Source organism: Uranotaenia lowii, chromosome 3 (assembly GCF_029784155.1).
Source record: "Uranotaenia lowii strain MFRU-FL chromosome 3, ASM2978415v1, whole genome shotgun sequence".
Taxonomy (NCBI): domain Eukaryota; kingdom Metazoa; phylum Arthropoda; class Insecta; order Diptera; family Culicidae; genus Uranotaenia; species Uranotaenia lowii.
Genome location: NC_073693.1, coordinates 240,645,290 through 240,672,627, shown reverse-complemented (window position 1 = coordinate 240,672,627; position 27,338 = coordinate 240,645,290). Strand labels below are relative to the sequence as shown.

Here is a 27,338-nt window from a genome sequence, read left to right as displayed (position 1 = left end):
CGCGCGTGGTCGGTTCGGGTGTGGGTGTCCGTTCTCTTGAGTCGATCCGGGTTAGGGGATCTTACAGCTTAGTGGAGGCACGGGGAGGCCCATTACAAGCCCCTTCAGTTGCAGTCCTTAAAGTATTCTCTTCCGAAAATAACACGCGAGAGATGATCGGTGGAGCAGAAGATGATCAATGGAGCATAACGCTAGATTATTGGTGAGGGAAAGTGCTGCAGTGGTTAATTTCAACCAAGTGATGAGCAATTGAGAGCGTTTTATAACTAAGTGCCGAAGCTCTAGTGGATCAGATTGTTTGTATATTCCAAACTAGTGAAAAATATATTTAAAAAATCAAATTGTTTGGAGAAAAATGGCAGATCAATCGCCATTAAACGATTCATTCAGCAAATTTACGGCTGCTGCAAACGCCAGTGTGGAGATGCTTGTGCAAGCCAATTCAACAACCAGCACTCCTTCTGTATCGCACTCCTTTGCGAAACCGTGTCACATCCTGATCGGATTATCGTACCTGTTTGGCTGTGTCGGAAACCTGATTGCCCTCATCTACCTCCTGAACCGGAAAAACGTACGGAATACCAAGCATTCGTTAATGTTAAAGTAAGTGGTTGATCGATAAATTCGTTACATCTCCTCAAGAAAAGTTTAGTTGAATTTGTTGTATCGAAAAACTCAAAAGTTGAATCAAAACAGAAGTTGATTCCTTTTCATATTTAAACCACCTTAAACATAATATTTATATATGGCTCTTTTATTGTCCAATTGTCAAAAGGGTGTTTAAAATTTGGTCACAAATTTCACCGAAGCTAACACAGTAACCGGGAAACTATGGGTTTTATAGTTCAGTTGACTTCCACAGTTTGTGCGGTTAACACAATTTTCGTTTTTTACGGTCGGCGCGATTCTTCTTGTTTTTCTTTCGTAGAGATTTCATTAACTTAACACTAAGAGCAAGTTCACTCGTGTTGGGAAAAAGTGGTAGAAATTTTGACACTTTTAGCTCATTTTGAAAATTTGAACCATGAAAAAACATTTTCAAGATTTGCGGCATTCAAGTTTTTATACAACACGTGTTTATTTTCGCATTCTGTGATACAAAAATAACAATATTTCTATCACAAACGGCTGAAATAAAAACAGTGCTGTAAAAAATACCACGCCCAAAGATCTTGAAAACATTTTTACATGGTAAAATTTTCAAAATGTGCTTAAAGTGTCAAAATATCTACCACTTTTTCCCAACACGAGTGAACTTGCTCTAAGCATACTTATATCTTTCAAGGATACAATGGCTAACATCTTAAAAATGCTAAAATTACCAAACCACATAAAGAGACCACTAAAACCACGACTTGAACGCTATCATCTACAAATTTTTGGAGGGTGAAATATGACGCTTAAGTGAGCTTTGTGCAAATTTACTTCATTCAAATTGAATACCATATACATAGAATCGCATTTTTCGCCTAACACTGTTTATTAAATTTTGTATTCATTTTGCTGCAGCTTATAAAGTTTATAAAGTATTTGAAAAACCCAAATACATGTATTTCACTAGCTACTTGCTAGCATCCTCAATGGGTTATCGACTCATCATCGACTCGATAACCCATTGAGGATGCTAGAAGGTATTGAAATACTAGTATTTGGGGTTTTCAAATACTGTTGCTGAATGCTGCAGCTTATTCTTTACAGAAATCAACCTTTTCTTTATTTCTTCTCAGTATTTTTCGTTGGTAGTTCCGGTACATTGAGAGGATTCATGTCCTTAGGTACAAAAGTGACCACCTTGGGTCCAGATATCTCCAAGGCATTATTTGAATAGTGGAACGATCGCGAATAGATCAAAACTAAGCGGAAGTCTGCTCTCTAGCTTAGATGGGCATTTTAAGTTTTTAAGTGACCCACAAATGCAAATACCGATACGAAGAGCTTCAGTACAAAATTTTTACGGTAGTTTCAGGCATTGTTCAGAACAACGATTTTCATCGATCAATATTGTGTTTATCTGCTTTTATCGACGCCAATAAAACAATAAAAATTTAACAAAAACATCAAATCGAGGCAAATCGATGATTTGGTCCAAAAAAAAAAGAATAAATCACAGGTCATTGGATGTATTTCAAACTAGAAAAATCATATTCAAGTTATATTTTATTGTATAATAAATGAAATATCATTAAAAATTGGAATACTATGGAAAAATTCCATTGTGTGGAGAATTACCCCATTGTGCCGTGATCATTTAAAACTATCTTTATGAAAATTTACATGAAAAAAATATTCGACGAGTCAATGTCTAAAGCTTTCCTGTGAAGCAATTTGAGTTGGGACAGTTGAGTCGATTTGGGGTCATTTTTTAATTTCTCAAACCCTGGAGTGTCTCATCCTTGATTTTTTGCAGAATTTTGAAGCAATGTTTACATGAGTAAATTTGAACTTTTAGGTTTGTATGGGAAAATTAAACATTTTATACTGAAAAACTTACAAAATTTTTATTTCTTCTGTGGAACCGAGCTGGCTAATGGTTTCTGTGCCAATTTATAAATTCTCCAAAGGAAGTTTTCCGCTGAACAACTTTGTTGAAGACCGTAACTTCTTATCTAACTAGGTAAAAAAGTTATGAACTGTTTAAGAGGGGTATGTCTGTTGGCATCGATGAACAATAAATTCAATTGACATCACTGCTGGGTGCCTAACGAGGTAATGCATGGATAGTATTCGCTAGTACCTCGATGGGTGCCCAGTAGTGATGTCAATTGAATTTATCGTTTTTCAATGCCAAAAACATGCCCCCATTCAACACCTTATAACTTGTTTGTCTAATATTACAGACTCCGTCAAAGAGATTCCTTTTTCTTAACTCTAAGCGTACGTCTTACGAGGATATGATGGCTAGCGTCTTACAAATGCTAAAACCACCAACCCACATAAAGTGTACTATGTTTGCCGTGACCGGGATTCGATCTCATGCTCGCTGGCTTAGAAGACTTGAAGGCTATCCTCTACGCCACGGGCTGCGGCAGTATAAGCAGTATCGATTCCACCGAAGAAATAAAAAATATGTTGATTTGTCATTACTATTACCTGGGAAATTCCGGCTTGCAGTCTATTTTAGAGCAAAAAATACTTTTGTTTTATGTATCCAACGTTTCAATCCGTTTTGGATCTTCTTCAGGGACTAAAGAGTGTCGTTTTCTTGTTTTTGTCGAACGACACTTTTTAGTCCTGAAGAAAGTCCAAAACGGATCGAAACGTTGGATACATAAAACAAAAGCCGTTTTTGCTCTAAAATAGACTGCAAGCCGAAATTTCCCAGGAAAAACACAAAAATCAGTCAATCCCCAAACATTAAAAAAAGATTTGTCATTACAAAATTTTTCAATTTTCCCATACGAACCTAAAAGTAGTAAAAGTTCACATTTACTCATGTAAACGTTAGTTAAAAATTCTGCAAAAAATCATGGATGAGTTTTGAACCAAAACTAAGCTTTTTAGACCTCAGTGTTTGAGAAATTAAAAAATGACCCCAAATCGACTCAGTGTATCGGGACAAGCGTTACCAAAAGTTCCTTATCTACTTAAAGGAGTGCCACAAAAGATAGAATTTCGCTGAACAAAGGTTCCAAAGGGGATTGGTATCGAATTTTCTCGAATGCGAGCATGACAGTTTCAAAATATTCCTTAAATAGGCTTTTTGTGACACGTCAATCGCATCACTCAGTATTAAAGTTACAAATACGGCCATTAAAAGCCTTCTATGGACTCGAAGTTTCAAAAAGTTCCTCAAATAGCCTTTTTTGTGACATGTCAATCGCATCCATTCAGTGTAAAAGTTACAAATTGGGTCTCAAATAGCCTTCTACGAACTTGAAGTTCCAAAAAGTTCCTCAAAGAGCCTTTTTTGAGACATGTCAATCGCATCCATTCAGTATAAAAGTTACAAATTGGGTCTAAAATAGCCTTCTATGGACTTGAAGCTCCAAAAAGTTCCTCAAATAGCCTTTTTGTGACATATCCGCCATTTTATGAATATGAAATGGATCGAACATCACAAAAGGGCATAATTAATCATTCTTGCATTTTGGAAATTGTTGAAATGTATAATTTATATTGAAATTTTAACTCAGAACAGCTTAAAGTCATGGGTGGCCAAACCATGGCCCGCGGGCCACATGTGGCCCGCGACAAACTTTTTGTGGCCCGCGAAGCTCTTTTTGGAAAAAATGTGCTTTAAGAGTTGAACGTTTTTCTTGGTTTGTAAAGATCATTTCAACAAATATATCTGAATCTTCACTAACTAAATTCAAATCAAAGATCTGAGAATTCTCTTTGAATTGATATAAGCCAAAGGAGTAAAAGTGTAAGAAAACTATTTTCGAGAAAACACGCTTTTCAATTGTCGTGTTTGGCCATATTCCAAACTTTTTCGAACATTTGCAATTTTCTTTGAACGTGAAACTATGCTAATATAATTTAAAAAATCTGAAAAATCACCAAATATAATTTGAAACATGAAGAGTCAATTGGCATCATTTACTCAAAATTGAGCATTTTTCCACTTATATTACTTCGACTCTGAAGGCCTCATATAATTTTACAAAAAAAAAAAATAACCGTCACTGAATACAAAAACAATTACAATTTTTAAATTATCAAAGCTGTACGGCATTTGACACATTATCTGTAAATTCCATACCACAGTTATCAATGTTCTTCGATTAAGTTGGGTGACTACATATCATAAGTATGGAGAGTAATTAGTAACTAACTAGTAATATTGAGAAATTTGGACAGCGTTAGTACGATCGTATCGAAATTGAATGATAATCGTAAAAAATCACCAAATTATATCAACATCATAATTAAATTATACATTAACAACAACTTCAATCATTCCAAACTTTAATTCTATTTCAACAACTTCGTTCATCCATCATAATTTAAAAACTTTTGCAAACTATGTAAAATGTAGGAAGTTTGTTCTGTATTTTTTTTCCGATTTGCAATTTTTTTGTTAAGTTTTAGCAGAAAAAGTTATAGTTATGAAAATTAAAGCAAATGCAAATAATTTTCAATTGGAAACGTGCTCTGTATTTATGTACATCAATTATGAAAAACTAAATAGAATAAACAGTTAGGTAGTAGAATTCAACTAGAACCGGTTTAATACTGATAAATCTCTCAGAAGAACGATTATTTGAAGCAAAGTTTTTAATTTAAAAGAAGCAATGATCACAAAATAATGAAATTCGTATTCATGCTGTTAAAAGTTGGCTTTCCTAATACACTTGTCAAATCGATAAACTGGAAAAATTTAAAAGAGTTGGATTGAGTTGAGGTGGGGGTTCAATATATCAAAAGTTCGTTGAAAAAAAAATCATTTTAATGTCAAAAGCTTGTAAACTTTACATTTTTTTCAACAATTCCGTACTGCGTTTTTTTTTTTATTTTTCTATCAATGAATTCTATGTATGAAGAACGTCGAAAATGAAAACTTTGGAAAACGTGCAGACATTTTTTTATATTTGGAGACCATAAAATTGAATTAATGACCATTGAAGAACCGAAGAGGTTTTAAATTCCTTGAAAAGGTTAACGTACATAATTCGTGGATAAAATATTTCTAATGGCGTAATATTTCTACAATTTTCCAAACGGAGCCAAATTTGTAAAAATATGCAAGTAACAATAATGATTTATTTAGATGAATCTATTCTTGATGTGATCTAGGCAAATGTTTTATATGGCTTTTTCAAAAATCTGTTGTTAATTTTTTTTTCAATACTTCAGAACAATTATTTTTTTTGTGGCCCGCCAGGCAATCACATTTCTAAAATTTGGCCCGTCTGTTGAAAATGTTGGCCACCCATGGCTTAAAGCTAACTCGCTAAAGATTGTTTTTGAAAAGAGTAATTTTTTTCACTATTAAAATTTTCGTCCAACTGTATTTACCACAAAATTACCACACATTGAAGGTCAGTTGAAGCGAAATATTTAGATAATCTCAAGTAGCTGTATAACTTTTTGTTTAAAAGTAATAAACATTCAAATTTTTTTAAACCGATATTATTTTAACACATTCGACGCCACGCTCATTTTGGTGTTTAACTAACCGGGCCCAAAGAATTTCTGGGAGCGAGAAAGTAAAGAAGGAGAACTCCAAGCTTTGCAATGTGTGGCTTAACTGAGCGGCTAAAGGCGCCCGCACAATAGCCCGCCGGACGTCGCGTCGCGTCAGCGTCACGTTGACATTTCATTTTGGGGATATGATTTTTCTTTGGAATCACCACAATAATGCGTCGCGTCAGTTTGCGCATTGTACTAAGACGCAAAACATGTTCTAAACAGCATCGTTCTCCAGCGTCGAGGTTTTGGTTTTGAAAAAAAATTAAAATTCTAGCGCGTCAGCAGAGTTTAAAATTTTCCTTTTTTAGGGGTTTTGTCATAGTTTGACAAAAATAGACTAAAAAATCAAATGTTCTTCCAATTTTTTCCCAAAATATTTTACAACCATACCAAATCCATATTCATATGATGATATGGACGGATTTTCGGATTTTTAGTTTTTCTTTCAAAAATCCTTTAAAACCAATACATTTATAACTATATTTACATTAAAATTAACATTATTCTTCTAAAATTAATGCCAAACTTTCATGCTTCCTCTTCTTTTTCTGTTTTTTCGTCAACACCGTGCAGTTGAGTAGTTAAACTGATCTGGTGCGTTCCACAGCTTCAACTGTCGATCGATTTTTTTTTTCCGGTTTCAAATCCTGTTTATTTATCCATTTCTTACGACTAGCAAAATACATATGTACATAAATTTCCTACTCTGATCTACTACATATTATAAACTAACAGATGTTCAAAAAACTCTTGAAATGCTTTTCAAATATAGATTAATTATTCCAACGAACTTCGCGTATTTGTCTCTTGAAATCATTTAACCGATTGATGTTGGTTTTTCCATGATGGTTTAAGTTGTAAGCCATAGCTTCAACTGTTAACCATAGCCCTGCTTTAAGTTTGCAACTGTTCTCACCAATTACTACTGAAATCAATTCTTCTGGATCATTAATATAAATTTTAATTCTATCTCGAATAATGTCTTTTATAAAATTCCAAATAATTTTAGAATTCTCGCAAAGTTTGATTCTGTGTTTAATTGAATCTAGCTCTCCGCACACACATCTAGGTGAAGATATCCCTCCTATTTTATGATTGAAAAGTTTACTATTAGTTGGAACCACATCGTTGAACACCGTGAAAAGTGCAGTTTTGCTATCACTTGAAAGGAAATTTTTTGAAAAATTATCAAACATTGTATCCCACTTCATGTACGGAAATTCGATAACAGCTTTTGGAACTATGTTCATTTCATTTAAGAGATAATCATATATTAATTTAGAAGTACACAGATGAGTAAATGGTTTTAAGTTTAATGCAATTGATATCCATTCTCGAGCGTTTCTTGTAAGGTTGGTATTATTTAATTGATTCAACATGAAGTTATCACCATCTGGCTCAGAATGCTTGTTTTTAAATAATATATTTTTAACAAAAAGACTTTTAGCTTTAGTTTCAATATCTTGCAAAGATAGGCCGCCTTTAAATGTAGGAAGGTACAATTGTTGTTTCGAAACTTTGTATATGAATCCTTTCCATATAAAATTACTACACATTTGTCTGATTTTAGCTATGTACTTATTCTCTGGTGGAAAAACTTGAGCAATATACCAAATTTTGGACAGTATATAAGTATTTAAAATAAATACTTTTTGGATAACGTTAAGGTGACGTCTATTGTGAACAGAAATAGTAAAGCAAAGTTGTTTAAGATCGTTCTCGCAACCGATTAGCTTCCGAAGATGCGGCAAATTAACTGGTGGCCGATTCATACGATGTAGCATACCATGAAACAGAAAAGAAATCATTACTAAGAAATCGGTTTTAATGTTTCAATATTATTTCAAATCTCTTACCTGCTGTATCATTTGATGTTGACCAAATTTTCCTAGGCGAAATTTCCTTCTGTAAGCAGCCGTCCTCCAAGCAGTGTAAATTCCAGAGAAATTAAACTGGGTTTCGTTTCGACAACAAATTATTACAAAACAACGGAACGAAATAAGCGAATCAAAACAAACCTTTTGTTGCTATGATTCTTGACGCTGCATTGTGATGCAAAAATTGTCGGGTGCGTCGCGTCAGCGTTTTAGTGCACAACGACGGCGTTGACAGCTGACGCGACGCGACGTCTGACGCGGTATTGTGTTTCTGCCTTAACTTCAGTAAGAGAGCGTCACACGATTTTGATGTAACGGGGCCTACCAGGAAATACACCCGTCATCCGAATATGAGTCTCATGGCGACGAACGTGTTAAAGGATGCCGTATTTATATGCCGTTTCGTAATGTTTCTCAGTAACAGTGTTCGGCATCGCTAACTGAAAAATTAGCGCCGCTATTTAAATCGCTAACTCATTCAAAGTTAGCGATCGCTAATTCAGTACGCTAAATGTTATGAAAAAGTTATCGCTTCCCAGCAAACATAACATCGCATTAGAAATGTCAGTTCAACTCGTAAACAATGTTAATGCGAATCTTAATTCCTACCAAACCAAGTAAATGATCGTAAAAATGGTTGGTTAAAGTCTACCGACTCGGATATGACAAAATTGCGCCATGTTTGCAAATTCGTCTCCCGCGTGCGGGATTCAAGTGAGAAAACAACCTTGTTGTTCTCTCTGCGATTAGCAGTGTAACCAGATTTCTAAAAATCAGAGGGTCCATTTGGTTAAAATGTCCAATGAGAGAAGCAGCAAATATTGTCGCTGGCAACGGTTTGCATGCATTGAGAGCAGAACTTGCGCTCTCTCGCATACTGTCAGGATGTACGGTAAAAGGTGTTGTATATTGTTCAATTTTTACAACACTTATCGCATAAGCCAGAAGTTAAAAATATGTATGTATATTGACTCCACTTTAGTACGTAAATGCTGTTTTTTCGAGTTATATAAGATGATTTTATAATGTATATGAAACGTATAGCAAAGTTTGTTGAGAAATATACCTACAAAAATGTTTGCTGGGTTTAAGCGTAAAGCGCTAATCGCTAATCGCTACCCGTTGACCAACATTAAGGCCGAAGCAAATATTAAATTCATCTTTTGTCACGCCCTTTCCCTTTCAACTTTTACAACTCTCCAAGGGAGGATAAATAAAGTTTCAAGTATTTTATTCTATAAATTGATCGAGTTTTCACACAATTATATGACCAAACTGTCAAAGATGGGAAAAAACAATGCTCTACAAATAAAAAAAATGTTCGAACAAGTACAAGAGCAAAAAACAGAAAGTGGAAGATGGGAGCTATACCTTTTTTTATATCTTGGTTAAAAATTTTCTCGATTTATCGGTTTTGTGCAAAGAAGATACTATCCAATTTCGTTGCAAACAATTTTTTGTACCATTTATTTAATTTTATTGTTTTTGCATTATTTTACAATATCCTCATTTCAAATCTTTAACCTGTTTTCCATCTTTTCTAAAAGAGTGTTAAAATCTTTAACCTGTTTCTCCCCAATTCAACGTGAATGTTTATACAATTTCTTTTTGAACTTAAAACCGAGGCTACAGTGAATTATTAACAACTTAACAATATCAATTTACCCTATGGTACGAAAGAGATGAACCAGCTGAAAGCTGAAAATCTCTGTAATAAAGACATTAAATAACAAAAAGTCTATGGTAATTTCATCTTATTTCCATATGAACTGATTTGTAAAATCTCTAAAAAACTATTGTAGAAAGTAAATATCTCGACCACTTGAAAACAATAGCTGATTAAGGGATGTTCAAAATAGTTTTATACCTTTCATTGTTATATTCGTTTGTAAATGTTGCCAAAAAAGTACTAAAAGTGCGAAAAATGATACAAAATAGATCTTTCCTCTAACTCAAGTACGCATTCCTCCAATGACTCCAATCAACTTGAATAATGACAAAAAGCTTTTTCCATCACTAATAAGTAATTCAAGAGATTCATACAAATATACGGAAGTTAGCGGTCTTCAATGAGCGGAAACAAAAAATAGCGGAACTATTTATTTCGCTAGACCAAACAAAACTTAGCGGCAAAATTAAACCGCTAACGGAAAGATAGCGGACTAACTAGCGATTAGCGGATTAGCGCTTTTGTGCCGAACACTGCTCAGTAATAATTACCTGACTGGCCGCTGGCTGTCCTTACAGGTATTCTAGGAAAGCTTATTACCACTTCGAATTTCAGCTGCTTGTAAGGCAACATCTAGGCTTGGCCTCGTGGCAGCGTGTTTGGCTATCATCTCGAAGGGTCGCGGTTCAAATCTGGTATCAGGACAATTTTTTTTTATTAAGTTTTTTGATTGCTTGAGTAAGCAAATCAATCAAATGTGTAGCAGAACTGGCGTGCGTGCCGGTATGTATCGAACAAAGTTTAAAATAAAGCAATTAAGTAGGATGAGATGATGGGAGATGATAAGAGAGGAGAAGAGAGATTTTTTTGTTTTTGCTGATTAAACGATTATCTGTAAGCTGAACAGAAGGCCGTTCCAATCCGTAATGGAACTTTAAAGTTTCAATAAATACTAAAATTTTGGGCTAAATAAAACGAACTTCAGTACCTACTTTGATTATGCTGATTAAGCTATGTTTGACCTTTTTAACGAGACTTTTGGTTGCTTGGGTAGTTCCGGAGACCAGGTTCAAAGATTCGTGTTCTGTGATCTTGATGCTGATACCACCGAATGTGGTTTGTTTCAGTAGTTTTGTTGCTCGAGGTCGATCGACGGTTTTCAGAAGAAGGTTGCCATTCCTCGTGCGGGAGATTTGAACGCTTGATGTGATAGCATCCATCGCCTTCTTAATGAAGAACGGACTCTCGGTGGCCATTGTTTTTTTTTCTTTATACAAGCGTGTTAGCACCAAGAAACGTGGTTCATTGTTGCAGTCGATTTTAAACTATTTGTTAAACTCTGGTGAACTGCGTCATTTTCTGTCCATTTTTATTTTTGGATTTAATGCGATTTCTGCGTGTTCCCGGTCAATGGCTCATAAAAAAGCCAAATGCCCTAGAACCCCTTCCGGGGTCGTTAATTATGTCTTCTAACACTCAGCCCAAATTCACTTATAAAAATAGTCTTCATTTGTGACCTTGAAACTGAAGTAAACTTAACAGAGCGAATATAAACACGTCTTGATCACTCAACGTCTAAGTACGAAATGAAATAGATCTTTTTTATTGTCTAAACACGAAACAATGAAGTAACTCATATATTATAGCTGTTTTCTATGGTTCAATAAGCGTCCTTCTTAAGGTTGCCATTATGCCCTGATCTCCCCTAGTTTGGAAAACCGTTGGCTCTATATGGAATATTTCATAGCTGCCTTATGAAAATGTGTATCACAAATCGCTCCATGTCGAACATTGGAATGTTTGTGAGGCATCTTAAATTAAACATTATTTTTAAGTGGAGAACGGTCTAGCCGTTCATCAATAGGGTGGACCTGAAAGTAATTCCGAAATCCGGAAAGATGGATCAAACCTCAATTTCAATGACATTTTTTTTTAATATTAACATATTTTCGGAAATACAAACGAAATTGTGTTAATCGTCTTATTGAAGCTAAAGAAGAGTTTAGGAAGCTATTGGAAACTTTGAAGCTTCAAAATTGGTTGGCGTTTCGGGAATGTTTGCAAAAAATATTCTATTGAGCCCATCATTCGCAACCGGACGTGACATCATATGTTGGCCGATCCCGCTGTCGAAGAGTAAACAATAAACAGTCATAATTACTCCTGTCACGTACCAACAGCGCCATTAGACTACGAAGCTCCATCCCAGAAATTATCATAACTAAAAAATAAGATTCCTTTTTATTTGTTCTGGAATGTGAACTGGTTATAGATTCTATCGGGTGCATGCCATCCGTTCGGTTAGTATCTACAGAAGTAAGTGTACTTAGTTGCAAGATACCGATTGATCCGATCGGTTTAGGTATTGGGGGGTGATATGAATATCAATTAGCTGAATCCGTTGAAGTCGTATGGGTGATTGACGATAAAAAAAAAGATGCAACCGAAAAAGGTTCTGCAAGTAGCATTCAACATAGCCGACGTCCGTAAATGGGTAAAATTGTTGATTGGTCTAACAAAAGCTGATTGTTAACGTATCGAATGTGAGTTAAATAAAGCTGTTTTATTCAATTTTCCATAATCACTTCCTTATTTTTGTCAGATTGTTTACTCAAAGAGCATCCTCAAGTTCTATAGAACTATTGTAATACGAAATTGAAAATCGATGAAAAGTTCCCAACTAATTATGCGCATCGAACGATTATTCGCCTCAATGAAACCGTTATTTTTGAACCGAATTTCTCATGGCGCTTAACGTTTTTTTTTTACTTCCATTCTCCCACCGATTCCGCTGTCCATTCTAGATGTTTGCTGACAAACGACCTAATTGGATTAACCGGCATGTTTGCCCAGATGTACTTGCAAACCTTTCTGCCGAAGGAGATCATCGAGGAGAATATGCATCATTTCTGCATCTTCCGGGTGATTTGGCGCGTGTTTGGCATCAGCTCCGGGTGCGTCGCATTCGTCATGGCCCTCGAGCGCTACATTGCGCTGACCAAGCCGTTCTTCTATCACAAGGTGAGTTAGTTGGTTAGTTAGAATCCAGTGCTTTGTCATCAGTAAAATGGTAAAATCACCCTTCATCTGCTTTCTTTGTAAGAACATAATAGTTAATGTTTAAATTCTGGAAAAAATCAGAGATAGGTACGAGGATAGTAGGCGATGCCTAGATGAAATCGCAGGTGTTTGTTTCTCGTCTCGTCACTTTTTCAAAATTCACAAAATTTTAGAAAATTTGTTCTTACATGGTATCGAATGAAGCTGGATTGGTACAGCTAAAATGTCCGCTTGAAGTTTTGGTGGAAGTGTGATAGGAATTGAAAACTAACCAAAAATAAGACCGCAAAAGACGCGTTTTCCTTTCGGTCGAAAAAACAATTGTTATAAATCCACCGAACTTTGGATGGAAAAGTCGTGGTTTGCTAGTTATAATGATTTATTCCTATGAGAAAAAAATCAATGAACGTAAAAACGGAGAAGAAAAGTTATGCAGATTACAGAAATATTACACAAAAAGAAAGTTGTGTTCTGGGAAGTATGCTGTGAGGAAATTGACCCCTAGTGATTTGCCCCCCAGATCTGTCGCAGTTTCTTTGCAAAAAACCGTCAGTGGTTGGTCAAAGAAATGCGTTTTTAATGTGAAGGAACAACAGCACCGTGTAGTGATGTCTGATTTGTGCTTTTTATAATTATTCTACGGAAAAACAAGTTATTTTATGAAATTGGAAGTTATTTTTTCGTTTCTTCAATACGCAATCCCGCATACGAAAATACTCTACCTCAAACAATCAAAACGATATTCGAACCTCTCCTGCAAGTGTGACTGTTTATGTAAGCATAGCTTTTGAGTAAAACTATTTAAAACGAATTAATCAATTTCAAATAAAACGATTCAAACCAATCCTCCACGTTTATGTGAAAAGTCACGATACAGATTAGTTCAGCTTAACGGTTTGAACTATTAACGAACATTTTTTATTAACCGTTAAAATCATCTCGAACGATTACTTCTAACGTCCACACAATTTGACACTTCTTAAATTTCTGGATGAAAACCAGGGGTGCTAGGTGGTTTCGTCAAAAATCAGGACAGCGCGAAGCTAATAATCAGGATTTTTCAGGACACCTTTTGATTCATAAAAATAATGCGCAGTACTGCTTAGATTGCATAAATAAAGGGACAATACAGGTGCTGTAAAAGCCTTAATTTATGCAACAGCAGTACACAGTTTCTTCGCTGGCCTGCAGTTAATATCGAAAAACACCATCGTCATATCAACTGAACAGAAAATCAGGACAAATCCTGATGAATCAGGACAGCTGGCACCTCTGGACAACTGTTATGACGGTTATGACTGGCTAGCAAAAGAAGAAAAAAAATAATAATAAATTTATAAGTTGCTTCTGGTGATGAAAATGCTGTTCACAGCAATTTCGCCAGAAAATTTTCATAGTTTAGCCATTTATGCTGCCGCAATGGACAAGATAGTCGGCGCACCGAGAGCTGGAGTCAGCACAGCACAATGGCAGGCTAAAAGATTTAAGTATTCCAGGTGAGTGGATCTGTATTTCTTTTTTTCACTTGCTGCTTAAGGAGTATCCCAATTTTTCACATTTCCAATTTCCAATGTGTGTCTTACTGTTTTGTTCTATATTTCTTTCTAGTGTCGGCGAATGCTGCTTTTTTATGCACTCGGGGGACTTCCCTGGCCCTGCAATGGAATTTCGGACCTCATTTGAAAATGTAGCCCACTTCATTTACCATTGCATGTTTCGCAAGCTGGATCAGAGGGAGGAGTATTTAAAAAACAATTCCCTAATGCACAAAATGTAAGTTAAAAAATAAAAATGAAATATATAGTGAAATTAAAATTCAATGACTTTATGTGAAATCCGAAAATTCCCAAAAATATCCCCTTTTGGTGCGTCCGCCATTAATGCGTACGGTTCCCATAACCTTAAGTATATCGTTGGAAGAACATTTAGTGAAATCGTATCATGACTTTTACTGTAAATGTTCAGTTAAAAGCGTACTTCAAGAATAACTATTATGATTACTGTTCGAAGTTCTTAATATGTTTCCATAAGCGGTTTTGGGATGTTATGTTAACTGTTTGTATTGAGGTTCTTCCATATAAATGTTTTAACAGTTTTTAACAGTTACATAACCTAACAACATATTTAAAATAAAGTCAATTTGGAATTCACGATTCAAGTAATGTATTTTACAATTCCAATAATCGTCTGCTTAACTTTTATTTATGCCTCGCCAAATCGTCGTTAGACTATTTCAGAAATCGTTCGGTTACAATTCTCATTTATGCGGGATGTTACTGACCTGCGAATATGCTCTTTTGGCTTGCTATGATGTTTTTACATTATAGATTATTTCGTAAAAATGTTGTCTGTGGAATGCCGACTACAACATGGTGATCGGTGAATTGCTCTTTTCCCATCGACCAGCACATAAGGTTACTTGGGTATCCCGAGATGGCCGAACAAAAAATCAAATTGACCACATCTGCATCAGCCAAAAATGGAGAAGGAGCCTTCTCGATGTCCGCAACAAACGAAGCGCAGAAATTGCATCTGACCATCGACTCGTCCTTGGCGAGATACGACTGAGAGTTGCTCGAGTTCAACGGCGCGAGGAGAAAGTCGGGTGTTGTTACGACGTCCGCCGGTTAGAGAATCCTTTTCACCTCTGGCATACGTTTAACAGCTAGAATCCCGAGCCTCGGAGCTGCAGACAGACGGAACAGTCGAAGAACAGTGGTGTGGAATCAAGAATGCCTTTATCACGACGAGCTATGGTACTCTCGGTAAAGTTTGTGGAAGAAAAAGTCAATGGGTGTCGGATGAAACTTGGAGGATGATCGGAGAAAAGCGAAAGTCGGAATTGAGCAGGCATGTACCGAGTCAGCCAAAGCAGCCGCCCGCTTACGATATTCGGAGCTGGTAAAGGCAGTTAAACGAGCTTGTAGAGGAGACAAGAGAGTCTGGACAAACTCCCTAGCCGAAGAGGGAGAAAGAGCCGCCGCCAATGGAGATATCCGATACTTTTGACATTTTTGGCCGCCTTAGTGGTGCAAGGACTAATGCTAGAATGCCGCTAAAAGACCGCTTAATAGAAGCGGCAATCAAAAACATGAAATTCAACAAAGCACCTGGGATCGATTGCATCCCTGCTGAAATGCTGAAGGCCGACTCTGCCTTGTCAGCACAAGTGTTGCACCGTCTTTTCGCTGACACTTGGGATACTGCAACATTCCCGGTCGACTGGATGCAGGGTTTCCTCGCAAAAGTCCCGAAGAAAGGAGACCTGACAGAGTGCGGTAACTGGCGAGGCATAACGTTGATCTGTACAACCCTTAGAGTTGTCTGCAAAGAGATCCTGAACAGGATCCAGGAGAAAATCGACGCTACTCTCCGACGGCAACAAGCTGGATTTCGATCCGGGCGATCATGTGTGGACCACATTACAACGGTACGAATCCTACTGGTGGAACAAATCAACTAATTCCAGGATTCTCTTCAGCTGGTGTTCGTTGATTTGGAAAAGCATTTGACCAGCTTAACCATGAAAACATCTGGACGGCACTAAGGCGACGAGGAGTCCCAGAGAAACCAGTCCTTCTCATCGAAGCACAGTACTAGGCATTTTCGTGCGAGGTCTTGCACGACGGTGTCCGATCCAATCTCGGTAACTACTGGAGTGAGACAGGGATGTATCTTATCACCACAACTTTTTCTAATCGTTATGGATTAGTTTCTGCCTGGATCGATCGACTGTGCACCGAACCGAGGATTGCATTGGAATCCTTCAACAAAGGAGTAACTGTACGACTTTGACCTGGTCGACGATATTTTTTTTCTCGCTCAAACACAACCGGATATGCAGAGCATACTCGACGACCTCACCGGAAGCCCCAAGGCAGCAGGTTTCAAAGTCAATGTCGGAAAGAGCAAGTCGATGGAGAGCAACATAGTAAATCCCTCCAGTTTCATGGTAGCTTGGTAACAGGTTGAGAAAGTGGATTGCTTCCAGTATCTTTGCAGCCAGATAACGCCTGATGGTGGTACCAAGAAAGACATCGAAACCCGGATCAGAAAAGCCCGTTTGCATCTGCGAGTTTCCGGAACATCTGGCGCTCACGTCAAATATCTCTTCGAACGAAAATTCAAATCTTCAACTCAAACGTCAAATCCGTATTAATGTACGGGTGCGAAACTTGGTGCACATATGCGGCAACGACGAGAAAACTGCAAGTATTTGTAAACCGCTACCTGCGGAATATCATCCGCGCTTGGTGGCCTGGTAACTGGATCTCAAATGAGGGACTACATCGCCGGTATTATCAAAGGGCGCTAGAAATCGAGATTCGGGAACGTAAGTAAAGATGGATTGGGCACTGGGCACACGTTGCGAAAAAATGAGAGCGAGATTTACAGAGAGGCGCTTTAATGGAATCCAAATGGGCATCGAAGAAGAGGCAGGCCCAAAAGCTCGTGGCGGCGTATTCTAGCCGCTGAAATCCGCACAGTTGACGATAACCTTGGCTGGCACCAAGTGAAGACGCTGGCTCCGGATCGCCAGCAGTGGAGATCTTTTATCTGAGCCCTATGCGTCGGTCAATCGGCGCCGGACCCTTAGGCAGGTAGGTAGAGCTCTAAATGTTTCCATACTGAATGAGTGAACCAGATTGGTTTGAAATCTCATTAAAACGGCACTTTGATAAGGGTCCTCTGAGGCTTGTGATATAGCTCAGTTGGCAAGTCTGTTGTCTCCTGAGCCGATGTCCGCGAGTTCGAGCCCAAGAGTAAACATCGAACACAGTTGTACCGGATAAGTTTTTTCAATAACGATCTGCCAACTGCAACGTTGATATAGTCGCGAATGCCATAAAGATGGTAAAACGACTAAAATCGAAACAAAAAAAAATAAGGGTCCTCTCTGTGAAATGAAGACCTCCAAAGATGCCTCACTCCTCGGTATGATAAAGTTAAATAAAAACGGTTGTATGAGATTTTCCACACTAAATTGGGGTCGGATCTCATCCCTGCTTAATACACCAACGTTATAACATTGTATTGTTGAGTTGGTTTTTCGACCAAATTAGATTTTTTTAAGTTGATGTCCATTCAAATGTGGTTTAAAGAAAAAAAAATGTATAAAAACAGACGATTCCCGGAAAAATAAAATTTATACGCTCCCGATAGTCGATTAAAAAGATGATTGTGGGCAGGTGTCCACAATGCTTGAAACTCTATTCACAAAAAAGTTTTACTTTTGCCATTTGTGGACGATGAAATGCGCATTTTTACATTCAAACTCAAGCGCGTTCAAACATCTTAAACAGGGGCTCTGACGCGCCTTTGCACAAATGCTTCCAGGAGTGGCCATATTTTCGTCAGTGCAAAGTAAATCATGGAGTCTTTTACATCAACATCAATTAAATCTATGACGTTCAAATTTTAGCAGTCTAGCCATAAGATAGCGTTATAGGCCCCAACTGTGCTAGAGTGGTTCACTCTATTGAAGTAAGACTAATATTTTATGAGATCAAGAATAATTTGAGAGAAAAATTTAAATAGAGGCAGCTTTAAAATATTTGTTATGTGGTATACATTCAGGCGTTTTCTTACAATGATCAAAGATGAATCTCTCACTTTGTAAATCTCTAATTAGTAAATAATTGATTAATAATCGTCATATAGATTTCAATTACTTCAAGCTCACTTTTATGCGACGTATCTATTACAATAAAATACCTTGAATGTTCATTGATGTTTAAATTAAAAGTAGTTGAACTATTCTACAGCAGCGGAACAAGGATGATTTATGAAGCACCATTTCCCGTTCCGGCCTTTGTTCCTTAAATAAGGTTTTTCGTTTCGTTATTTTTCTTTCTTCCATGAAACCGTTGCAATAACGCTGCTGGTGGCGATGATGATTCGGACGCCCTCTCCCCACTTCGCAGCATGTGTCCGATAAGATGATACGAAGATCGATTTTCCTGCTCTGGGCAGTTGGGGCGTTCTTCACCTTTCTGCCGCTGTTCGGCTTCGGGATCTACTACGATGAGACGAAGCAGACCTGCATCAGGTACCGGGACGCCACGGAACCCACCGATGTCGCCTACGCCTATCTGTTTTTTGCGGTCGGTAAGTGTTACCAGAGTAGGGGTGTTTGTGTGCCCGGGTTTGTGTTTTTGCATGTTTGTATCCCTTTTAAACGATTTCCTCCTTTAATGCGTTATCCAACCCTATAGTTAGTTAGTTCATTAGACAGTGGATCTTGATTAAGTAAACACTGGCCCCTGACATCGGCAAATCGTCGAAGGGCAATCAATTATGGACAGAGTGAAAACGGATATCGGAGACGTTGGTCTTCGTCTGAAATAGGTTGAATGAACGGGTTGCAGCAACAATGAGAGACCAAGGATCCGAAAGGCAAACTTGATTAATGAACTGACCCGTTTTTATTGCGGAAGGAGTGGTGGAATGACGTTTTTCTCTATTGCGTTGTTTTTCAAAGTGGCTATGACTACGACGATTAAAAAATTACACGAATGAATACATGAATACATATAGCGTTTTCGTTTTCTCCACTGGCACGGGGGGCAAACTTTTTTCTGAATAAACAAATAAAATCGTCACCCGGGACGAAGCAAATATATGGTTGTTGGCGCTACACTCACTTTTTTTAAAATAAGTCTTTATTAGCGTTTTAATCATAACATTCAAGTTATATTATTACAGTATATAAAGTGTACAGATCAATTATGATCAGTTCAACTCTTTAATTAAGTAAATATCAAACATTGTTTATTTGATTTAAATTTGCTAGAGCAATAAATTATTTGATTTATAGGAGAATATCTTGTATAGAAAAAAATATATTTATATATAAACTTAAGCCTAAACTATATCCTAAAAACTAACTTAATTGTAAAGAGAACGAATCTCTGCGATGGAAGACTGCATCGATTTGCCTCTGAAGTTGGAGATGATTTTGTTGGCCATCTCTTCGATAGATTCCATGCCCGCAATCCGATGAAGATCTTCGGTGCTGTGCCAAGGTGGAAGCCGCAAAATCATTTTCAGAACCTTGTTCTGAATCCTCTGGATGGCTTTCTTCCTCGTCGCGCAGCAGCTAGACCAAATCGGAACTGCATACATTATCGCTGGTCGGAAATAAGCATCTTATTCTTCAGGCAAAGTCGGGATTTCCTGTTGATGAGAGAATAAAGAGATTTAGTGTATTTATTACATTTAGATTGAATATCTTCAATGTGATTTTTGAAAGTAAGATTGCGATCAAGTGTAAGTCCTAAGTACTTCACGTGATCAGATCATTCTAATGAAACCCCATTAAAAGTTATGGAATGATTTTCATTAGGTTTTAAAAATTTAGCTCTTGGCTTATGGGGAAATAAAATAAGTTGAGTTTTGGAAGCGTTAGGAGAAATTTTCCACATTTTCAAGTAATTCAAAAAAGAATTTAAATTTTGTTGCAATCTACTGCGTACCACCCGTAAATTTCGACCTTTGGCTGAAAGCAAAGTATCATCAGCAAACAATCTTCTACCCTTTCCTTCTGGTACATCAGGAAGATCAGAAGTAAAAATATTGTATAAAATTGGCCCAAGTATACTACCCTGAGGGACACCAGCTCAAATGGGTGTCCTTTCAGAGCATGAATTTTGATAGCTTACTTGTAAGGTTCGGCTAGTCAAATAATTTTGAATAATTTTGGTGAGATATACAGGAAAATCAAATCGAGCTAATTTAGCTACTAAACCTTTGTGCCAAACACTGTCAAAAGCTTTTTCAATATCAAAAAGAGCAACACCAGTTGAATAACCTTCAGATTTGCTAGCGTTAATCATATTAGTTACACTCAAAAGTTGATGTATAGTAGAATGTCCATGACGAAAACCAAATTGTTCATTAGGGAAAATAGAATTCTAATTAATGTGAATCATCATTCTATTCAAAATAACTCTCTCAAATAGTTTACTTAAAAAAGGGAGCAAACTAATTGGTCAATAACTTGAAGGCTCTGAAGCACTTTTTCCAGGTTTTAAAATTGGAGTTACTGTGGCATTTTTCCATTTATTGGGAAAATAAGCCAAGTGAAAACATTTATTGAAGATTCTAACTAAAAAATTTAAAGTGCTTTCAGGCAACTTTTTAATAAGAATATAGAAAATCCCATCTTCCTCCGGGGCTTTCATATTTTTAAATTGTTTGAAAATCAATTTAAGTTCATCAATATTTGTCTCACAAGAACTTTCAAATTCATTTTGTTTAGAAAGAATATCATCAAATTCAAGGGAAATTTGAGCATCAATTGGAATTACAACGTTTAAATTAAAATCATGAGCAGACTCAAATTGTTGGGCCAATTTTTGAGCTTTTTCTGCATTAGTTAAAAGAAGTTTATCCCCGTCTTTCAAAGTAGGAATTGGCTTCTGGGGCTTTTTCAGAATTTCAGTTACTTTCCAAAATGGCTTTGAGTAGGGTTGTTCGCGGAGGCAATGAAAAGACACAGTTCTTTAGCAGTCCAATCTATATTGTTCGTGACGTTGCTTTTAAGCTAAAATTGAACGTAGGATTTAGGTTTCAACTTGGATTGATTTAGTCATTAGTACTTACAATAATAGTGACTTCTCTGCACTTAACCTCTCGCAGAACACTTAGAATTCAGGTCAGATACAAATTGCTGTAAGGTTTCGTAATGTTTGATAAATAATAATATTTTTGTTTGAGCATCAGAGGTCACTTACGCGTTGAGGAATCGAGAAAACACTAATTGATTCCTTCGAAATATTGCATGAGATTTTAGCCTATAACCTATACCATAAAGTGTTTTCGTTAATAAAGCAAGAGTTTTGAGAAAACAATAAACTACCTGTAGTGCTTACTGCTAGCTTCAATACGAAACTCCTAAACACACTAGGTTAAAATATTTTTAGTTTCCTTTTCGAAATAAACAAGTTTTCTTTCCTCCTGTAAACCTATCCACAACGTGATACAATTTTTGTTCATGACAGTTCACTTCCGTTCTCCTTTTGCCTGTCCCAAATTGTCATTTTTGTGTCATTCACACTGGAGCTTCGCTGTCAGCAGGGTCTCATCAGATGTCTTACGTTGAGTCGTAACCGTCCCGTCACCCGCGGCAACAAGGGTTTTATGTCCTCTACTGCTTTGGCAAAATTTTCATTACGAATGAAATTTAAACGACCTTTGATCTCTTTTTGAAGGTCGCAATAAATAAATTTCAAATAAGGATCCCTAGTACGTATATTGGCGTCGACGAATGATTTTCAGTCGTATCAAAAACTGAAGATCATCATCAATTAAAGGTTGATTAAAATATGTTTAACTTTGGGTATTGAAGCGCCTTTAGCATTGACTAGTAAAGTTGTCAAATTTTCTACAGCCAAATCAATATCTTCTATTGAATTCAGTGGAACGTTTTCATCCAAATTACGTTCAATAAAATTCCTATACCGCTCCCAGTCAGCTTTTTGAAAGTTAAGTGTTGATTTTAAAGGGTTTTCAAAGGAACTTTGGGATAAAGAAAAGTCACTGGAAGGTGGTCTGAATCGAGGTCCGCATGAGTAACTAATTTACTACAATGCTCGCCTAAATTCGTAAGAATCAAATCAATTGTGGAAGGATTTCTAATTAAAGAGAAACAAGTATGCGCATTAGGATATTCAACAGTATAATAACCTGCAGAGCAGTCATTAAAAAAAATATTCCCATTTGAATTTGATGAAATAAAGGGTGTCCACAATGGCAATGCCACACTATGATATTGCTCTAAATTTTTAACCGTTGGGTGGAATTTAATGATAATTTGGGTGGATTTATTTCATAGTGCATTGTTTATATCCTGCAAGTTTTAAAGTACTGCGACCAAAACTCGCGGAAATCGAGTCAAAAGAACATCTCGTGTGTGATAAAACCTTTCGCTTTCATCATTAGAACAAGGATGTCTCGCATCGTTCCATCGCTAACATGTTAAAAATCGTGAATCGTACGGTGTCGTGAGTAATTAAACGGTTCGAGGAACGATTGACCACCGATCGGAAACCTAGAAGTTAAGGAAAAAGTATTCCGTACAACAGCAGAAATCCCAACCGCGTAGTTGGGACCTTAAACCGAAACCCGATCGCCTCCGTTCGGGATGTGGCTAAGAGCAGCACCTAAGCCGAAGTTTTATTCAAAGGCCAAAACTAAGGATGGCCTTCGAACGTTCAAGGTACAAATGGCCCCTGACCTCAACGAGAAGCAGAACAAGTCCGCCAAAACCCGTCCCAGGAAGTTGTACCTCAACATGCTAACGAAAGTTGAATGCCGACGACGACGACGACGAAACATATCTGAAGGCCGACTTAAACAGATCCCCGGAAACCTGTTTTTACGACTAAGTATAAATTCAGCGATCCGGAGCATGTCCGCACTCAGAAGATGTCCAAATTTGCGAATAAATTCTTGGTTCGGCAAGCCATCTGCACGTGCGGGAAGCGGAGTGCACCTTTCGTGACCCAGGACACGATGAACATGAAAGAGTGCCTCCAGAAGCGGCTGCTTCCTCTCCTGAAGGCCCAAAACATCCCAACAATCTTCTGGCCGGATTTGGCCTCATGCCACTACTAAAAGGACGTGCTGAAGGGGTATGCGGACAAAAAGGCCAATGTCGTGCCGAAAATGTTCAACCCTCCCAACACTCCGGAGCTCCACCCCATCGAGAAGTACTGAGCAATTATGAAGCAGCAGCTTCTTAAACGACCTAACCCAAGCAACCAAAAGTTCGGATAACATTCCTCTATCAGGTTTGATCAGCTTAATCGAGTATGATAATACAACTTCTTTTCAGCTCAGTTTTTAAGTAGTTAAACGAAATTTAAAGTTGACAAAAAGTTCGCATAAATCGCCAAACAACTTCTAACCAGCTTCAAAATCCACATTATAAGCAGCATAAAAAATCTAAAAAATTACTCTTTCGCTCCTTCAATAGCCTTTCTCAAGTCCGCTAATTTGATTCATATTAATCAACCATATGCGTTACTAACTCATTTTACATTTAAAAAACATGTTCTTACCAAGCCTTGAACCCGAGCTCACTGCTTGAAAGTCGAGATCCATACTTGCTGCTCTATATGAACATCATGAGTAGGCAACGATTTTACTCGATGTGATGATTTTCTTTAAAACGCCTTTCAGGTTCTTAATTTCTACTTAATTCCCACTTTCAAGTTGTTAAAAAGTTCCTCCCGGAACTAAATGTGTACTTCACATTGTTGTTTCCCAAGTAACGATGTGTTTATTTATGCAAACACGTGTTGAAGTTCGAAAAAAGTAGATTTAAGCCTTTAAATCTACTTCAAAGTTTCTATAATGCGAAGTTGCTTTTGAACGCCCGTTGGAACTAATTAAAAACTTTCAAGTTCACAAAATAGTACAACAGAGATTTTTTACGAACTATTGAGCTGTACGAAAAGACTTGCAATCCTTTGATAGCTACTTGATTTTGAAAAAAGAGAAGTACGTAACAAGTAGACTGTTGATTTCAAAGTAGTCGAAGATTCCTTTGAATTCAGCTACAGTATTTGAAAGACCCAAATACTGGTATTTCACTAGCTACTTGCTAGCATCCTCAGTGGGTTATCGATAACCCACTGAGGATGCTAGCAAGTAGCTAGTGAAATACTAGTATTTGGGTCTTTCAAATACTGTAGCTGAATTCAAAGGAATCTTCGACTACTTTGAAATCATAGTTTCATTCAGCTAAGAGGTTCTTCAAACCTTTGATTATAAGTAGATTGTTTTTCTTCATACAAACTTTAAAGTTCCCAAATAGTAGAAACATAAACCAAAACAGTACTTTAAAGCTTTTTTTTTGAGTATTGGCTGAACTTGCTAAAGACTGAAGTTCCATGGACCTCGAAAAAGCATTTTGAACAGCAAAAAAGTTCCACAGAACTTTTGTACAGCTATATATGAACTTATTAGTTCGTTCCTTAAGTGATATTCGAACTTTTGGTTGCTTGGGAAGGTAGTGAAGACAGTCGAATAATTGAAGAAAGTATGGGTTTACATGCAAAACACGGTATATTCACAGGTTGTGCAGAATCTTATAGCCGGCGTTGAGGCCAAGGTGCGGAATTTGTTTATGGACTGCATATAAAATACGAGTAAAATGGTAAAATGAAGTTTAATAGTTATTTTCCAATCCCTGAAAATTTGATGGCAATCGGATGAAAACTCGAATTTTGCGAATCAATTTTGTGTGTGACAATTTTATCGTGGACACCCTTTATTATTCCAATATCGGTGTTTTGCATTAAAGTCATCAATAATAAAAAAACAAAACTTTTTCCTGTTCACCGCTACATTGAAAAGGCGGCAACAATTATTACTTTCCCCGTAGAAGTTCCTAATTCAATTCCAATTGTTTCTAAGACTTTTGTATTGAAAGAAGGAAGAAGTCTAAATTTGAGACGACTATTGATGGCAATAGCTACACCCCTACCTTGTCGATCAAGTCGATCATTTCGCAAAATTTTAAAGAAAGCATTGCTTTTCAAGTTATTGTCTGGCTTAAAAAAAGTTTCAGTGATGGAAGGAATATGTATGTTTTGAGTTTTCAAAAATAAAATGAATTCATCTTGGCTAGCCAGCAAAGATCTAGCGTTCCAATTCATAGTATTTAAACATCGGGGAAGGGAGTCGTAAAGTCATAATTATTTGTTAGCATAATTAAAAGAACTTTGGAAAGCTTCAAACATTGAATTGGCTTTCAACATAAGTTGCATCATTTCCATTGAATTTTGATGCAAAAATTTTAATTTTTCCTCAGTAATCTCACCCAAATCAACAAAATTGTTAGGTCAGAAAAGGAAGGAGAGGAGAATTTTCTCAGGCCTTCGCATGTACGTTGAGACTTGGTTTTTCCCATTAGTTATACCTGAAGAGGGCAACCCATTTTCAACCACCTCTGAGAACGTTAAACAACGATTCGGTGGCGCTTAATCAGCACAGGTTACATTAAAATCACTTCGAGCATTACCAAGACGTGATTCTAAAGAAGGCCAAGGCTGACCGCGAACAGGCAGATTGTTTGCCGGCCCGACGTGCGGTGACGAAAAAGAGGAAGGAGGAGAAGAAGAAAGTTTTCTGACGACTTAGGGATTATTCCTAGAAGCAATAATTTTTGCCCTAACGGGAAAGTCTATGGAATTGGAGGAATGATTACCTGCACAATTCACACACTTGAAAAATTCTGTTTGTGGTTTATCACCACCAAAAAGGCATTTATATTTTTCATGATCGAATGAGCCGCAAAGCAAAGAGAGAGATTCACAACTGATGAAGAAGTCTTCTAGTGGTGTGATAGGTATAGCAAAAAATGTCAGTGTCGTCGTCTGTACTGCCAAAGCTTTTGAACTTGAAAAAAAATTATATGAAAGTTCACTAATCTGAGAATTTTTACATCTGATTATTTTCCCATCCTCAGGAATAATCCTGTGCACCGGTATTGTCATTTGCAATCTCAGCGTTCGGAAGGTCCTGTACCGGTCTCATCACAAAATGAGCCGCCAGTTTCGGTCGATTCAACCGGTCCCGATGCTGGAACGTTCAACCAGTCGGACGCTTCCCGCAAAGTCGGCCAGCTTTGCCGACTCTTCCATCTTCCGAATGATCGGGGAACCCACCACCGAGGAAATTCGATTCGCCAAGCTAATGACGTTCCTGAGCATTAGTTTTCTGGCCTGTTGGCTGCCTCAAATGGTAATTTGTGATGCAAGAGGAAATTAAAATTTTAAACAATTTTTGTTTTTTTCTATTCCAGATCTCAATTCTCCTGATACAGTTGCTGAGACCAGAATTGAAGGCCCGATTCAGCTGGTTCTTCCGTTTGTCAGACATTTTGATCCTGCTGCACTTCATGCTCGATCCGTACATCTACGTGCTGCTGCGCAAAAGTGGCCGAAGCGATCTGCGAACCATGATCCGGTATGTGTTCAGTCGGAATCAGTTCAACCTTGTGGAAACGGCTGTAGCACCCATTCACAAAACGATCAACTCGTCGCCACTTCCCTAAAAAAAAACAAAAAAAAATCTCAGCACCGAAGCTAACCTCAAAGACATTTTCGCTGTACTTAACAAACAAAAAAAAAACAGGATGTGGGAATCCCATTCCAACCATGTTCCGAAATCGAACCAAAGCTTTATCACACTCAAGAATCTCTGTATCCCCTTGTATTACCGTAGGTTGGTGTGGCCATCACGAAAACCTGCCGGCGGGGAAAGAGGACGAGACACATGCACTACTACGGATACCAGCGATTGAAGGTTGTTCGAGAAGATTTCGAAAGATGTGAATCATCAATTCATTGATACTGACACATCAGGTTAAAACTCATATTCCGGACGAGATGGAATCTGTCCAGAGGGATATTTATTTTTTGATATACAATTCTCTGCACAGATATTAACATATACAAATATTTGTAAAATCACTTTTGGAGCGATTTGAAAAAGAAAGATTCAAATCGAGCCTAAGTAGCATAGTAAGTTCTGAATGTGATGAAACATGTTGTCCAACAACACAACTCTGCAACTCAGTTACCGAATAA

At 37.3% G+C, this 27,338-nt stretch overlaps 1 protein-coding gene across 2 annotated transcripts; it reads left to right on the top strand.

Moving 5' to 3' along the window:
• LOC129757636 (prostaglandin E2 receptor EP4 subtype-like) lies at positions 1-27,338 on the top strand. 2 transcript variants are annotated; one of them, XM_055754911.1, is made up of 6 exons: positions 1-603; positions 12,483-12,699; positions 18,663-18,846; positions 26,216-26,490; positions 26,552-26,715; positions 26,974-27,338. In XM_055754911.1, exons 1-6 carry the CDS (start codon positions 356-358, stop codon positions 27,050-27,052), a joined length of 1,167 nt encoding a protein of 388 aa, XP_055610886.1. In that variant the 5' UTR covers positions 1-355; the 3' UTR covers positions 27,053-27,338. The 2 variants fall into 2 exon arrangements, with proteins under 2 accessions (XP_055610886.1, XP_055610885.1); XM_055754910.1 differs by having other exon boundaries at positions 26,552-27,338.